The sequence below is a fragment of the Balearica regulorum genome, unplaced genomic scaffold, assembly GCF_011004875.1.
Source record: "Balearica regulorum gibbericeps isolate bBalReg1 unplaced genomic scaffold, bBalReg1.pri S36, whole genome shotgun sequence".
In the NCBI taxonomy this organism is placed as follows: domain Eukaryota; kingdom Metazoa; phylum Chordata; class Aves; order Gruiformes; family Gruidae; genus Balearica; species Balearica regulorum.
The window spans coordinates 278868-295030 of record NW_022679029.1 but is presented as its reverse complement, the minus strand read 5'-3'; the positions used below and the strand labels follow the sequence as shown (position 1 = coordinate 295030).

Sequence of the window (16163 nt, the reverse complement as noted above, 5' to 3'; positions counted from 1 at the left end):
GTGTACTCTCAGCAAAATTCCTGATGATACTAAGCTGGGAAGAGCGGCCGACACACTGGAAGGCTGCGCTGCCATTCCGCGAGATCTTGACAGGCTGGAGAACTGGGCAAAGAGGAACCATATGAAATTCAACAAGGGCAAGTGTAGGATCCTGCACCTAGGGAAGAACAACCCCAGACACCAGTGCAGGTTAGGGGTTGACCTGCTGGGAGGCAGCGCTGCAGAGAAGGACCTGGGAGTCCTGGTGGACAGCAAGCTCTCCATGACCAGCAGTGTGCCCTCGTGGCCAAGAAGGCCAATGGTGTCCTAGGGTGTATTAAGAACGTGGCCAGCAGGTCGAGGGAGGTTCTCCTCCCCCTCTGCTCTGCTCTGCCCTGCCCTGGTGAGGCCACGTCTGGAGTTGTGTGTCCAGGTCTGGGCTCCTCAGTTCCAGACAGACAGGGAACTACTGGGGAGAGTCCAGCAGAGGGCTGCGAGGATGAGGAGGGGACTGGAGCATCTCTGGTATGAGGAAAGGCTGAGAGCTGGGTCTCTTTAGCCTGGAGAAGACTGAGAGGGCATCTGATCAACGCTTATCAATATCTAAAGGGTGGGTGCCTAGAGGATGGGGCCAGACTCTTCTCAGTGGTGCCCAGTGACAGGACAAGGGGCAACGGGCACAAACTGGGACACAGGATGTCCCATCTGCATATGAGGAAAAACTTCTTCCCTCTGCGGGTGACCGAGCCCTGGGAGAGGCTGCCCGGAGAGGTTGTGGAGTCTCCTTCTCTGGAGAGATCCAAAACCCACCTGGACACGATTCTGTGCAACCTGCTCCAGGTGATCCTGCTCTAGCAGGGGGATTGGACTAGATGATCTCCAGAGGTCCCTTCCAACCCCTTACCAACCTGTGAATCTGTGAATCACGGGCCTGAGACAGCACGGACAGATGTTAGCTGGACAACGGACACAGAGGAAGGAGCCATGGCCTGGGCCCTGTATCATCACCAGGCATTGGCACAGGGGCGGTGGCAGCCCCGTCACAGAGGGCCAGCAGGTCAGTGGGTGGCATGTCCCCATGATCAGCAGCGCATGGTGGCCGTCTCACAGCAGGTAGCAGGTTGCTGGTGGCCGTGTCACAATGGGCAGCGTAGTCAGCAGTGGCCGTGTCACCACGATGTCACACTGAGTCTGTGACACGGCTGCACAGGGGTGTAAAAGGGGCTGCAGGGCACTGGGTCCCGCACCCTGGAGAAGTGTCCATAGGACGAACAGGGATGAGCTCCCACATGGCTGTTGCCACTAAGGAGCGACCCGCCAGCATGAGGCGGATCAAAATGGACTTCTGGGACGGGATGGAGCACACCTTCATGATGTCCAGCATCAGCGCCAAAGGTACAGGCATCCACAGCCACCATATTGTGGTGACCAAGGGTTGCGGCGTTGTCTGGGTGAGAGTCGGCACTGCAGCCATCTCAGGGATGTCTCCATATGGGGCTGGGGACAGTGATGACTCTTTGTATCAGCCACCTCACCACCGCTCAGGGGTTGGTGGTACACCGAGATCATGACCTCATTTTTCCTTTGCTTTCTAGTGCGAACAGCCATCTGGGACGCAGTGGCCGAATACATCCAACAACAGCTGCTGCTGCGGAAGGTGGGTCAACTCCTTGTCCGTGACCTTGTCCAGGGGGTGGGGAGAGGGTGGTCCAGAGGGAGGGCACACATCCCCAACATTGGACACTTCTAAGCTTCAGCTGGACAGGGTGCTGGGCCCTCTTGTCTAGACCATGCTTTTGCCAAGAAAGGTTGGACCAGATGATCCTTGAGGTCCCTTCCAACCTGGTATTCGATGATGTTATGATTCTGTGACTCGACGTCTCCTCCCCAAAGCTCTCCCCACTGCCCCAGCTCATGGACTGGGCAGGATCCAGCCTGAAGCGCCATCCCTGGACAGGACCACCTCTAGCTCTTTCCTCCGGCCAGTCCTCACCCTTCTGCCCTTCCCTTCTCTTCCGCTTACAGGGGGTCCAGATTCCTTCCATTGGCTCCTTTGACGTGGTCCCCACACGCATCCAGGTTGGGAACAAGGTGGTGATTATCCAGAGGCCCGTGTTTCGGCTGGCCAGGAACCTCGTGGTTGTCCACAACCTCAGGGACAACAAGGACTACCTGCCCGGTAAGCAGGAGGATTAAGCCCTGGTTGGTTGCATGGTCATCGCGTCCCTCCCCTGGATCTGAGACGCTTCTCTAAAGCAAACTGTCCTCTCTGCGGAGAAGGTCCAAAAATGGGGGGTTTTGTGGGTGACTGCAAGAGGCAGCCCTTGGGAAACGTTGGCCTGCAGAAGGAGCACTGGGTGAGCACCTCCATCCCTCTCGTGTGGTTTTACAGGCCATAAGGAGCTGGAGCCCCTGAAATATGCCAAGGTGGCCGAAGCCGCCTCGGTGTCCCGGCGGAAAGTGGAGAACTGTATCCAAGGCACCACGTCCCTCCTCTCTTACTGCCTGGGAAAGGGGAAGAACATCGCCCTTGTCCTGAGGGACATAGGGGTGCTCCTCATTGAAGGCACAAGGGTACAAATGAAGTTCTACCTCAGCTTCTTGGAGAGGATGTCTGGGAAAGAGAACTTTGAGAAAGCTACTTTTAAGGTGAGCATTTTGGCTTCTCCACGGCCCAGGTGGTTGCACAGCGGTGGCCCACCAGAACTTGGTCAGCCACTCAGGCCAGGTGAGAGCCACGGTCCTACCAACCCTCACTGCCTCAGGCTCCTCCGATATCGAGTGCCGCAGCCATGCTGAGGGCGTCCTGCCATCTTTGTGCTCCTCCGTTGCAGGTCCCCCAGCTGCTGGACATGATGGTGTCCCCAGTGGTACCTCTGGCCTCTCTGACATTTTCTGGCCGTCTCATCATCTTTCCTGAGTGAGTACCTCTGCAGATGTGACCTCTAGTTGCTCAGGTGTGGTTTGGTCGCATTTGCTCCACATGATCACAGGTGTCCTGCCGCAAGGGCACCAGGCAGCGACATGTGCCCCCTGCCCACAGTCCTTCGTGTGAGGCAGATCTGATGGGAAAGATGGAGGACTTCAGGCAACTCTTTGCAGGCTGACTTCATTTCCCAGGATAGTCCTTGGGGATGGGGTGTAGTCAACGTGGGAAAAAAAGGGGGTTTTGTGCAACGCCAAAATCTGCGTGTGAGCAGGCGATCGTGGCAAATGGCCATGGCTGGTGGTGCCGTGGGTCATGCTGGTGTCACCTCTTTGTCTCCAGGTTTGAAATGTATGTTGTGCCCAAATCACCACCAAGGGACCCTCGCAAGAGAAACGTTGCTGGTGAGGACAAGGAGAAGAAAGAAGAGGTTTTGGCAGGTCTCGACCAGGGCAAAAAAGGTAAAGCTGCTCCTGGCTCCTTTCCGCAGCACAGCCATCCTGCTTCTGTGATATATTGGGGAAAATCCTTCAGTGATGATTGTCAGAAGATCTGACTAGTGCCGGAGCTTCATGACAGCTCGGCACCGCCTTTTCTGCTGACGACTTCTTGGCTTCCACACAACCGAACCCCAGGGTGGGATGTGCCCCAGGGCGCAGTGGGAGGCTGGCAATCCAAGGCCCTCGGGAAATGAGAGTCCCTGTCCCAGCACCAACTGGCTCCTCATTCCCAAATCTGGTGCTGATAACGCGGTCACAAAACCACATTGCACCTTGGAAATGAGGCGCCAGGCAAGACCCGGTGTTGGGGTGGCTGCGAGGGGAGCAGAATGGCCCCCGCCATCGTTTTGGGAAGGGGCCTGAGCACCTCTACGTGTCACCCGGGCCAGCAGCATCCCAGCAATGCTCTTCTGACAAGGTCTCTCCTTCCCAATTCTAGTGGCATGTGCTAAACTGTCCTTGCTTGCCTGTTCGACCTTGACTCCTAATGAAGCCTCACAGCTCCAGGAAAGAAAGGAGATGGAGGACAAGGTGAAGTCTTGGCTCAGGTGAGTATGGAGGTTCAGGGCTGGCATCTGCACAGGGTCATTTTCTGACCCAGCAAGAGGCCATTCCCCAGCCCCAAACACTCACCGTTCATCACCACCCAACAGTGGTGAAGGCAGTGCCAGAGGGGCGGGATGATCCTGCCGGGACCCCCCCATTTCACAGGGCTGGCTCCTCTCCTTCCCTTCAGGAGAGCCCCAGCGTGGCCTCCTGAGCTGCGCATGGGGACAGCCGTGTGTCAGCCGAGGGTCCTGGCTCAGGGGGTTTCCTCTCTGGAGCTGAGCACAGCCATCGGCTGAGCTGCCAGCAGCTGCGCACAGAGGCACATGGCTCACGGGGGCAGGATGTGGCCCCAAACCCATGGCGTCCTCAAGCAGAGTCCTCCCATTGTGTCCTTTCAGGCAGCTGCCACCGATCCCAGAGCACTCCTCTGGCAAAAAGCAACCTGCGGCCAGCACACCCAAGGGCAAAGCCAAGCTCGAAGGCCAAGCATCAAAGCAGAGCCGAGCGCAGGCAGCAAAATCTCGGAGCTGCAGAGGAGGGGGACAAGGAGAACATAAAGTTCCCTTTGGAAGCAAATTACCGTCGTTGAGCTCTGAGACCAGGCTGCCTGAGGAGGCCACCTACAAGGTCTTTGTTCCACAGCCACCAGGACCTGAGACAGTAGAATTACTGAGATCAAGGCCTGAGATGTTCTGGTCAGTGCTGCAAGAGCCACAGAAGACCATCTTAGCTGGATACAGCTTTGATCCCTCCCTTTTGGTGCCACCAATCTACGAGAGGTCCAGGTCTGCGCAAGGCCAACCACCGAAGACCACACCAGTGGTCTCCAGGATGGAGTGGCCCTGGCTGGAGTGATCATGGCTTGGAGTGCCCGGAGCTGAGGGAGCACCACCTGGGGTGATGCCAACAGGTAGGTGATTGGGATCTGTGTCATTCTTGGGTGCTGTTTCCTGGTAGAAATGCAGAGTTAGAGGGACAGTGGGGACTCTTCCAAGAGCCCTTGGTTCTGATTGACGGGGGGCTCAGTTCCCACCGTGGGCTCTTCCATCACCAGGGGCAAGGTACTGCTTTTCCAGTGTTGCCCTCTCTTCTGTAGCCTCAGGAAACACACAAGGCCACGTTACTTGGCCGTGTTTGGAAGGCCTGACTAACCGCAAGGCTGCTCTGGGCCGGAGAGGGGACTGTTTCTCCCCAGCCTCATTGCTGCTTTAGATCCCCGGTGGGAAGAGAAAGGATTTTTGGGTGGGTCTGGCACAGCCTGGGAGCAAACCGCTGCTGCTAGAGCGGCTGCAGAGGGAGAGAAACAGCTGCCCTCCGCTCAGTGTCCTGACCTGAAGCCATCTCTGGGTTCCGTGTGTGGGCAAAGAGTTCCCAAAACCTGCAGTATTGTCTGAGAAGAGTCTCTCTTCTTTTGCAGAAACCCATCTGTGCTCAGAACACGAGGAGCCCGGGAAAGAGATGAATAAAAACACAAAGGAGAAGTTGCAAAAAAGCGTTGACTCTTCCGTTGTTCCCAATGGTCCTTGACTGGAACAGGGGAGAGGGGTTTTACAGTTGGCCACGGCTCTGAGATCAGCCCAGCGTGGTACTGGAAGCAAGGCCACCTGAGGGACCTTCCTCGGGTCTTTTTCCATCCAGGGGACCTTTTGCATGGCTGCTATGGAAAGAAACCAGCTTTCTGGGGCAAGGGAGGGAAAGCGGGCACTTGGAGCTATGTAGCAAAGCGCTGAATGTCCCTGGAGGGGAAAGGAGAGGATACGAGCGCAGCTGGGGAAACATGAAGGGCACCTACACGCAGGAGCAGTGGAGGCCACCTGAGCTTTCACCCAGGGCCATAAGGGAACGAGGAAGGCACGAGCGCAAGGTTGAGCCCAGCTCCACTGGGCTGGACTTTCTACTTCCACTTGGGGTAGAGCCAGATGTCTTTACCGTCCTATTTTTCTCCCTGTTTATCCAATTTATATTCTATTTTTGGCTCTACTTCTGAAATCCTCCAAGTAGATCCGCCCTCTGGCCAACCCATGGGCCACCTGCAGTGATAGAAGGCCCATCTCCTGTCCCAGCGCTATGGCAGTCGTGTCCCCTGCTGTTACCTGGCATTTTTCTCCTTGCCCAAATCCATGCTACTTAACCCAGGAACCCAACCGTCCTTAAAGGAAGCTTCTACTTAGGACCCCTCCAGCATCTGGGAGAAGGGCTGAATGATGAGGGTCTACCAAGCCAAAGGCCACTTTGCAGGGCCGGATCTTTCTGCACCGGTTTGCAAGAGATCCGGGGGTGCCAGGCTGGAAATTTGAACACCTTGTTGAAGTGCCAAAATGGAGAGATCTGCCCAGAACCAGGAGCTCAGTGCTGGGCTGAGTTGTGTCTCTCGCTGGGGAGTCTGTAATGTCACGCTGTCTAGCTGAGTGTGTCAAATCAGGTCTTTCTACTGAGGGAAATCACAAAATCATGGAATAATTCTGGTCAGAGGGGATAATCGAGAGGTCTCCAACCCAACCCCGTGCTCAGAGCAGGTCCCATCAGGCTGCTCAAGGACATGCCCAACGGAGGGAGGTATCAACACCACCAAAGTCTCGTCCCTCTGGCTACAAGATCTGCCCACCCTTTGGATAAAAAGCCCTCCTTCTTAACTTCCACATCCTCATTTTTGAGTCAAAACCATTATGTTTACAGCACAAAGCAGCTACATGCTTTTGTTGTCCAAAGCTGCATCTTGAAGGCACTAAAACCTATTTAAGGCTCCAAAAGCCTCAATTTAGAGCCTAAATCAGCATTTCCAGAGTCCAAAGCCTCATACAAGTGTCCAAACCCTCATTTTTAAAGTCCAAGCTCATGTTTTTAAGGCAAACCTCATTTTCAAGAGGCAAGCCTCATTTTCAGGCCCAAAGCATCACTGTTTAAAAGCCCAGATTACCCCTTTGGGGGTCCAAATAGTCATTTTTAAGGTCCAAAGCCTCCTTTTTAGGAAACAAGCCCTCATTTCTAAGTTCCAAACCCTACTTCAAAGGTTCAAAGCCTCATTTTAAGGGCCCGAGGGCTCCTTGCTGGGACCCAATCCTCATTTTCAGGAACCTCAGTCTTTAGTCTTAGGATTATTTTGAGGATCCACTCCACACTTTGGAGGGTCCAAATCCTCATTTTTAGTGTCCAAAGCCTCATTTTAGCATCCAAACTCCTCATTTAGGGAAAATTTTAGTCTCATTTGTTTCATGTCCAAAGCCGTGTTTTAAGCCTCCAAAGACCATTTTTAGGGTGCAGAGCCTTAGCTTTCGGTACCAAAGCATCATTTTAGGGCACAAAAGCTAATTTCAGCATTCAAAACCTCATTTTCCTTTCCAAAGTCCCGTTTGTAAGGCTGAACCCCTCCAAACTCTCCTTTTGAGGGCCCAAACCCCTCTTTTACAGCTCTAAGCCTCCACGGAGTGCCCAAAGCCCTGTATTTGGGACCAAGGCTTCATTTTGTGGGGCCATAGAGGAACCAAGAGGTTCCCCTCGTATTCAGGGCCCAAAGCATCATTTGTAGCATCTCACCCATCCTTATTAGTGCCCAGAGCCTCATTTGAGGGCTAAAATCCTCAACTTCAGGGTGCAAACTTGTCTTCTATTACGCATAGACACTTTTTTACAGGCTACAGTTTCATTTCTTGGGTCTAAAACCTCATTTTTAGGGCAGAAATCCTCTTTTTAGAGTGTAAAGCCGCATTTTCCTTTCCAAAGTCTTAGGTTTTGCTTCCAAAGCCTCATTTCAGGGTCCAAAGCCCTTTTTTTGGCTCCAGAGCCTCGTTTGTAGGGTCCAAAGGCTCACTTTGAAGTTCCAAGCCACAGTTTTAAGGTCCAAAGACTCATCTGAAGGGCCCAGAGCATCATTTTCAATGACCCAAGTCCGATTTTGAAGGTCCAAAACCTCGCTTTAGGGTTCAAAGTCTCATCTTCCCATCCAAACACTCAATTTAGCTCCTAAAGCCCCATTTCCCTCATTTTTAGGATACTGCCTGTAATTTTTAGAGCCCAAAGCCTCATTTTCAGGGTCCAAAGCCGCATGGTTTTTATGTCCAAATCCTCATTATTAAGGCCTAAAGCCGTATTTTTGTTTTCCACACCTGAAGTTTGATGGCCAGAACTCTCATTTATAAAGTCCAAAGCCTCATTGTTAGCGTGCAAATCTTCATTTTGGGTCCACAAACTTTGAAGTGGACCTGATGCATCATTTTCAGGGTCAGAGTCCCCATTTTCATTTCCAAAGCCTCAGTTTGAGGATCCAAACTTCATTTGAAGACACAAAAGCTCATTTCAGAGTCCAAAGCCTCATTTTTGTTTCCAAGCCTTACATTATAGGGCTCAAAGCTTTGTTTTTACAGTCCAAATTCTCATTCGCAGGGTCCAAACCCCTCTTTTACAGATCAAAGTCTTATTTTAGGACTGATTTTTAAGGCCCAAAGCTTCATTTTAAGGGTGTAAACGCTCATTGTTAGGGCCAAACCCACTTTTTTTTAAGGGCCAAAGCTACATTTATAGAGTCTGAAGTATTGTTTTAGGTCCCAAAGCAAACTTTTTTGTTTCAAAGTTTTAGTTAGAGAGTCCAAAGCATCAATTCTAGGGTCCAAAGCGTCAGTTTATTCATCCAAACCCTCGCTTCAGAGAACAAAACCTCATTTGCGGGCTCAACGCCTCATTTTCTTTGTTCAAAGCCTCATTTTTGGGGTCCAAACACATTTTTCAGGACTGAAAGCCTTGTTTTTAAGGCTCTAAGAATCCGCTTCAGATCCAAATCTTCATTTTCACCATACAAAGACTCATTTGTAGTGTTTTAACCCTCCTTTTAGGGTACCAGGCCTAATTTTTAAGAGTTCAAAGCCTCAGTTTTAGTTTAGAAACTTGAATGTTGAGAGTCAAAGCTCCCATTCCTATGCCCCAAACCCGCATGATTAGGATCCAATGCTGCATTTGTAGCATCCAAATCCTTATTACAGGACACAAAACCCGCTTTCACGGTCCAAAGCCTCATCTGTAGGCTACAAAGCCACAAGTGACGGTGCAAAGCCGCATGTAAAGAATCCAAACTCTCATTTTCAGATCCAGACTCTCATATGAAGTTACCAAAGCCTCCTTTATGTGGTCCAAAGCCTCATTTTTAAGGCCCAAAGTTGGGGTTTGAGGGGCCAAACACCAATCTGTAGGGTCTAAACCCTCTTTTTAGGGAACAAAGGCTGGGGTTTAGGGTCCAAAGCTTTATTTGGAGGCTCCAAAGCCGCATTTATATGGCCCAGATCTTTCTTTTGGAGTCCAAAATCTCGTGTTCTTGTCCAAATCCTTGATTTTGGTTTCTAATCCCGAAGCTTGAGGGGCAAACTCTCAGTTTTAGGGCCCAGTGCCTCCTTCTTGGGGTTCTAAGCCTCATTTATCGGGTCCAAATAGTAATTTCTAGGGTCCAAAGCCTCACATTCAGAGTTTAAAGCCACATTTTCAGTTTGCAAGGCCCTTCTTTAGGGCCCAAAGCCTCACTGTTAGGATCCCTCCACTCATTTTAAGGGTCCCAAGCCTCATTTTGACAGCCTAAATGCTCCTTTGTAGGGTCCAAGCCCTCACCTCAAAAGCAAATCCTGAGTTTTAGGGTCCAAAGGTTCACTTGGAGAGTAAAAGGAGTCATTGCTAAGGGCCTGAGCTTCATTTGGAGTGTGCAAATAGTCATGTTTAGGGTCCAGATACTCATTTTGGGGTCTAACTCTTCCCGGCCTAAAGTCTAATTGGAAGGGCTGCAAGCCTCATTGTAGGGCCCAAGCGCTCATTACTTTTGAGGACCGAAAGCCTCATTTCCAGGGTCCAAGCCCAAACTTTGAGGTCCTGAAGCCTCATTTTGGGAGACTAAATCCTCCTGTTTTGAAGCCTAACGACTTGTTCTGAGGGTACAAAGCCAATTTTCTATGGTCTGAAGCCACAGGCCTCGTCTGCGGTGGTTTGTTGTTCTAAGCAAGGTGGGTTGCCGTTAGCACCCTGCCTTTCGCAGCAGCAGCAGCTGCGAGGGCAGGATCAGGCCCCTGGCTGCTGGAGGTGCTTTTGACGTCCCCGGTGGCATCAGCCAGGACTATGGGGCTGGGCCGGGCCAGGCTGCCATGACAACGGCCCCCTGCCCGCCTTCAGCCCAGAACCTTCCCCGGCCGGCCGGCACTGCAGCAGCCAATGGGCTGCTGCCGTGGGAAGCGCGGCCACTCAGAGCTGTGCGTGCAGTGCCCAATCCCAGCGCTGCTCTGGGGAGGCGGCAGAGAGGTGGGAAGCCCTGAGGGGCGGGACCCGTCCCCGGCTGAGGCCCGGCCGCTCCGGCCCGTCCAGCCCCTGGCTTCTCCCGGACCCCTGGGCGTCCTGTGCCCCAGGAACTCCTCAGCAGTAGTTCTTCCGTTGGTCTTGCCTCCTCAGGGCTGAAGCGCTCACCCCCTGTGGCTGCAAAGTATTTCTGGTGGGGCGCAGCCTGCTTTCTCTCCGCAGACTCCTGAAAGGTACCTACTCAAAAAGCTCTCATCTCCTGTTGCAAGGACGACCGTGGTTTGTAGTGGCTCAGGCTTCCTGCCAGGACTTGCAGTGTCTGTTGGCCACCTCAGGAGGGAGCAGAACTCTTGGGTAAGAGAGTTCCTCCGGATTCCTCCAAGGCAGCTACCAGCGGAGTTTTGTGTCTGCTGCAGGCAGCTCCGGGCCCAGTAGCTGCCCCGGCCGACTCCTCCCAGGCATCTCCTGGGGACTTCTGGCCTCCTGTGAAGGGGAGCTGAAGTCCCATGTAGCAGCCCCAGATTCCTGCGAGGCAGCTACCAGAGGACTTTTGTACATGGTGGAAGCAGACCCATGGCCGGTAGCTGCCTGAATCTCTTCCCAGGACTCTCCCGGATTCTTCTGGCATGCTGTAGAGAGAGCTTAAGTCTCGGTAGGCAGCACCAGACACATCCAAGGCAGCTACCAGAGGAGTTCTGTGTATGATGGAGCCAGGTCCATGCCCGGTAGCTGCCCGTGCCTCCTTCCAGGAATCTCCTGGAGTCTTGTGGCTTCCTGTGGAGGGAACTGAAGTCCCAGGGAGCAGCCCAAGACTCCTCCAAGGAAGCCAGCAGAGGAGTGTTGTATGTAGGAGGCAGGTCTGTGCCTGGCAGCCCCCGCCAGGACTCCTCTCAAGCCTTTCCTGGAGACTTTTGGCATGCTGTGGAGGGAGGAAAGAGCCTGGGCAGCAACCCCAGACTCCTCCAGGGTCACTGCCCGAGGGGTCTCTTGTGCATTACAGGAAGATCTGTGCCCCGTAGCTACTGCCGTCTCCTGCCAGGGTGTTTCCATCTGGGGCTGGGGCTGGCAATGACACTTTGCATCTGCCACTGCACCATGGATCGGGGGGCGTAGACGGCTTAGAATGTGTGGACACAGAACGTGAGGTGGTTCTCCTTTGCTTTCCAGAGTGAACAGCCGTCTGGAGTTTGTCTTTTGCTGCTGTTTTGATGTCACTGGTGGCTGTGCAGCTCATATGGCAGGCCCGGGAAGATGGCTTGTGGAGGAGGTTAATGTCACTGGTGGCTTGTTAGCTGCTAGGGCAGGTGTGGAAACCTGGCTTTCCAGGTGCTTCTGATGTCACGGGTGGCTCACTATGTGATTCGCAGGTGCGGGAACCTGGCTTCTGCAGGTGTTTCTGTCACTGCTGGCTTAGTAACTGATAGCGCAGGCATGGGAACCTGGAGTGTGTAGGTGCATTTGATGTCACCCCATGCACAGTTCCTGCTAAGGCAGGCATGGGAACGTGGCTTGTGCAGGAGATTATGTCCCTTGTGGAACAGTCCCTGATGGGAGAGGCGCAGTGACCTGGCTTGTGCGTGTGCTTCTGACATCACAGATGGCTGACTAGCTGGTATGGCCAGCACGAGTACCAGGCGTACGTTGCTATTTTGACGTCACTGGTGCCCTACGTAGCTCCTATGGCGGGTGCGGGAAGCTGGCTTCTGCAAGTGTTTCTGTCACTGCTGGCTTAGTAAGTGATAGGGGAAACGCAGGAACCTGGCTTGTGCAGGAGGTTCTGATGTCACGTACGGCACAGGTCCTGATTGGGCAGGTGCGGGAACATTGCTTGTGGAGGTGCTTGTGATGTCAAGGCTGGCTGACAATGCGATATGGCGAGCACCGGAACGTGGCTGGCGAAGGTGCTTGTGATGTCATGGGTTGTGACTGACTGGCTTATAAACAGCAGGCACGGTAACCTGACTTATGCGGCTGTTCTGATGTCACAGCTGCACGTGTAGTTCCTCTGTCAGGCGCAGGAACCTGGCTTATGCAGGAGCTTCTGATGTGACTCTTTGCACGGTTCCTGACAGGGCGGTTGAGGGAATGTGGCTTGTGGAGGTGTTTACGTCACTGCTGCCATAGTAGCTGATAGGGAAGACGCGGGAACGTGGCTTGTGCAGGAGCTTCTGATGTCATGTGTGGCACAGGTCCTGTTTGGGCAGGCTCAGGATCCTGGCTTCTGCAGGTGCCTCTGCTGTCACTTATGGCGCAGTTCCTGATGACGCGTGCCTGGGAAACAGGCTTATGCAGGAGTTGCTGTTGCCTGTGGCACAGTCGATGATGGAGCAGGCATGGGAACAGGGATTGTGCACGACCTCTGATTTCGCTTAAGGAACAGTTCCTTGTAGGGTAGGCATGGGCACCTGGCTTGACCAGGTGCTTGTGATGTCACAGGAGCAGAAGCGTGTGCTTGTGAGGTCACATGTGCCCAAAGAGGTGATAGGGCAGGATGAGGACTTGTCTTGTAGAGCTGCTTGTGATGTCGCTGGCAGCTCTTCAGCTGTCAGGGCAGAAGCACGCATGTGCGCTGTGCAGGTGTTTGTGATGTCACGTGTACATGAGTAGGTGATAGGGCAGGAGCAGGCCCCTGGCTTGCAGAGGTCCTTTTGTGGTCCAAGTATCCGACTGGGAATGAAAGGACATCTGGCTTGTCCAGCTGCTTCTCATGTCACTGGTGGCTAAGTGGCTGATAGGGCACAGGAGTATGTACCTGGCTTCCGCAGGTGCTTGTGATGTCATAGGTGGCTGAGGAGCTGATAGGGCAGGAGCTGTCGAGGGTGCTTACTAGTTGATAGGGTAGGTGCAAGAACCTGTCTTGTGCAAGTTCTTGTGAGGACACTGGTGTTTGTGAAGCTGACAGGGCAGGCATTGGAGCCTGGCTTCTGACAGTGCTTCTGATGTCATAGTACCTGACTGGGCAGGCGTGGGAACCTGGCTTGTTAAGGTCTTGTGATGTCACGGGTGGCTGACAGGCTGATGTGTCAGACACGGGAACCAGGCTTATGCTGCTGGTTTGATGTCTCTAGAGACTGTGCATCTCATGCGGAAAGGGCGAGAACCCGGCTTGTATAGGTGTTTGTGTCACTGCTGCTTAGTACCTGACAGGGCAGGCAGGGGAACCTGGCTTGCGCAGGTGCTTGTGATGTCACGTGTGCCTGAGGAGGTGATAGGCAGAAGGTGGGCCCTGGCTTGTGCAGGCTCTTGTGAGGTCACATGATCCCAAGTAGGAGATAGGGCAGGAGTAGGCCCCTGGCCTGTTCAGGTGTTTGTGATGTCACATGTACATGAGTAGGTGACAGGGCAAGAGCAGGCCCCTGGCTTGCAAAGGTGCATCTGATGTCACTGATGACTGATTAGGTCATCAAAAGGTGCTTTTGAGGTAACTGTTGTCCGAGTATCTGATTGGGAATGAAAGGACATCTGGCTTGTCCAGCTGCTTCTCATGTCACTGGTGGCTGAGGAGCTGATAGGGCAGGAGTATGCCCCTGGCTTCTGCGGGTACTTGTGATCTCAGTGGCGGGTGTTGCAGGAAACAACTACAGGATCCAGCCGAGTTGAGTAAAAAGCCACAGGGCAGTGGTGTGGAAGTAGCTGTTGAGTAAGGACTCTGCTGGCTACTCCTCTGTTCTCATGCAAAGGACCTGTTCTGGGTCTGCTAATCTTTGTCCTCCTTTTAATACGAATCCTAAATATGTTACTTCCTGCTGACACAGCTGAAGCTTAGAAAGAGATGCACGGTGACCTTTTTCTGCTAAAGTTCTCCATAGACAAATAGTACTGTTGTCCGAACAGCGGATTCGTTACCCGGTGTGCAATAAGCCAATTCTCACACACAGAGGAGACATACTGCTTTTTATTCAGGCCTGGGTGCTCGGTGGATTCCCACAAATCAAGCACACCTAATGCCCGTTCTCTGTCATATTTATACACAAACCTTCCAAATTAGGACACTCCCAGTTACAACGATTGCTTCATATTTCTTCTCCTAGCATGCCAACTAGAAGGCATGCTCGGTTCTTTTCTCCGCCTTTATCTTTGGGTAGGTGGTATAGTTTGGGTAGGGGGCTCATGGGTCGGTGGTTGCGGAGACCCTGGCCCAAATTCCCTTTCCCCTACTTTCTCAATACTTCTGGCACTCCCAAATGGTTCTTCAGGGTCTGTTGATCAGACTAACGATTTCTTCTACCTCTTGACAATCACGTCTTAATTGATACATTGTTTGGGTGAATATTAACTAACATAATGGTAGGACTGTACAATAGTCATCCTTAGCAGTACCTAGCAACTATTTGCAAAATTCTCTGTGACGTTCGTAACTATGGAGCTGTGGAGAACTATCTGTAACTTCTTAGCTACAGAATCATGATTGACTCTTCAACTTCGATGCTGGGTATCAGTATCTTTCAAGCAGTCTTGCTGGCGAGTAACAAATCATCTACGTGTTGTCCAAGTGTAGAACGTCCAGGTAATGTAATATCTGTCAAGTTGTCTTTAAGCAAACGGGAGAATATCATAGGAGACCCAGTGAAGCCCTGGGGCAAGAGGGTCCAGGTTAGTTGTTGGCCTTTCCACATAAATGCAAACAGATGCTGGCTGTCTTCTGCTGTAGGAATTCTATAAATGCAGCTGTTAAATTGGTAACACTTAAGTATTTTGCCCAAGGTGGACTTTGTAATAATTTTGTTGGTGGGTCTGGAACCACCAGGTGAGGTACAACCACGTGTTGATTTATTGCTCTGAGATCCTGTGCAAACTCATATTCTGGATCTCCTCCTTTGTCTAACCGGTTTTTGCTTATAGGTAAAAAGGGGTATTATACAGGGGATTGCATGATCGTAAAACCTCTTTTTTCAGATATTGGTTGATTCGTTTCTGAATACTTTTTTCTGCTTCTCTGGGAATGTGATCCTGCTTGATTGCTACGGGCTTTCCTCCCTTTGTTTTTATGGAGACCGATTGTGCCGGTTTCAATCCACCCACATCCATTCCGCAGGAGCTCCACAATTTTGAAGGCGCTTTAACAACTTCAGGTGGAACCCCAGGAGTTTCAGGCGTCTTTTTGGCAGTGAGACAGATCCTTGCTTCTAAAAGTTCTACCCCTTCTGGGCACAGACAGATCTGGGCATTTAGGGATTGTAATAGTTCTCATCCCAACAAACAACAGAGGTGATTCTTCTGCCATCCCAAATCTGCCCTGCAGCCCCTGGCTACCTCTCCGTGGCAACATTGGCTGGCTAAGCAATTGTTCTCCCCCCCCCCCCCCCCCTATCTTCTTCCTCTTCTGTCCCATTAAACTGTCTTTATCTCAGCCTTCCAGTTTTACCTCTTTACAGTTCTCTCCCATCCCACTGCAGGGTGGGGAGTGAGTAAACGGCTGTGTGATCGTTTTAGCTGCCGGCGGGGTTAAACCACAGCAAAGGTCCAAACTCCTCATTTAGGGAACAAAGACTTATTTGTTCCATGTCCAAAGCCTAGTTTTGAGCCTCCAAAGACCCATTTTTGGGGGTGAAAAGCCTTAGTTTTTGCTACCAAAGCCTCATGTTAGGACACGAAATCAAATTTCAGGGTTTAAACCCTCAATTTCATTTCTAGAGCCCCATTTTCAGGGCTCAAAGCTCCCTTCTTAAGGCCCAAACTCTCCTTTTGAGGCTCCAAACTCTCCTTTTGAGGGCCCAAACCCCTCTTTTACAGCTCTCAGCCTCCACGGAGTGCCCAAAGCCCTGTATTCAGGACCAAAGCTTCATTTTGTGGGGCCATAGAGGAACCAAGAGATTCCCCTCGTATTCAGGGTCCAAAGCATCATTTGTAGCATCTCACCCATCCTTATTAGTGCTCAGAGACTCATTTTGAGGGCTAAAATCCTCATTTTAATATTAAGGGATGAGAAAGGTGGTAGTGGTTAATGA

General features: G+C 52.1%; 1 protein-coding gene across 3 annotated transcripts; it reads left to right on the top strand.

Moving 5' to 3' along the window:
- The first annotated feature begins 898 nt into the window (after window positions 1-898).
- LOC142599661 (uncharacterized) lies at window positions 899-6490 on the top strand. Of its 3 annotated transcripts, none has more exons than XM_075741385.1 (9): window positions 899-1374; window positions 1575-1636; window positions 2005-2158; window positions 2372-2628; window positions 2814-2899; window positions 3248-3309; window positions 3845-3953; window positions 4353-4864; window positions 5372-6490. In XM_075741385.1, the coding sequence occupies exons 1-8, from the start codon at window positions 1257-1259 to the stop codon at window positions 4807-4809; spliced, it is 1305 nt and encodes a 434-aa protein (XP_075597500.1). In that variant the 5' UTR covers window positions 899-1256; the 3' UTR covers window positions 4810-4864; window positions 5372-6490. The 3 variants fall into 3 exon arrangements, with proteins under 3 accessions (XP_075597500.1, XP_075597499.1, XP_075597498.1); XM_075741384.1 differs by having other exon boundaries at window positions 899-1036; window positions 3248-3366; window positions 5372-6488; XM_075741383.1 differs by having other exon boundaries at window positions 3248-3366; window positions 5372-6488.
- Window positions 6491-16163: the final 9673 nt, after the last annotated feature.

Coding starts and splice junctions, on each gene's coding strand:
- LOC142599661 (XM_075741383.1), top strand. CDS start 1,257: ATGAGCTCCCACATGGCTGTTGCCACTAAGGAGCGACCCGCCAGCATG. Junction 3,367..3,844: donor TCTCGACCAGGGCAAAAAAG/GTAAAGCTGCTC, acceptor TCCCAATTCTAG/TGGCATGTGCTAAACTGTCC. Junction 3,954..4,352: donor AAGGTGAAGTCTTGGCTCAG/GTGAGTATGGAG, acceptor GTGTCCTTTCAG/GCAGCTGCCACCGATCCCAG.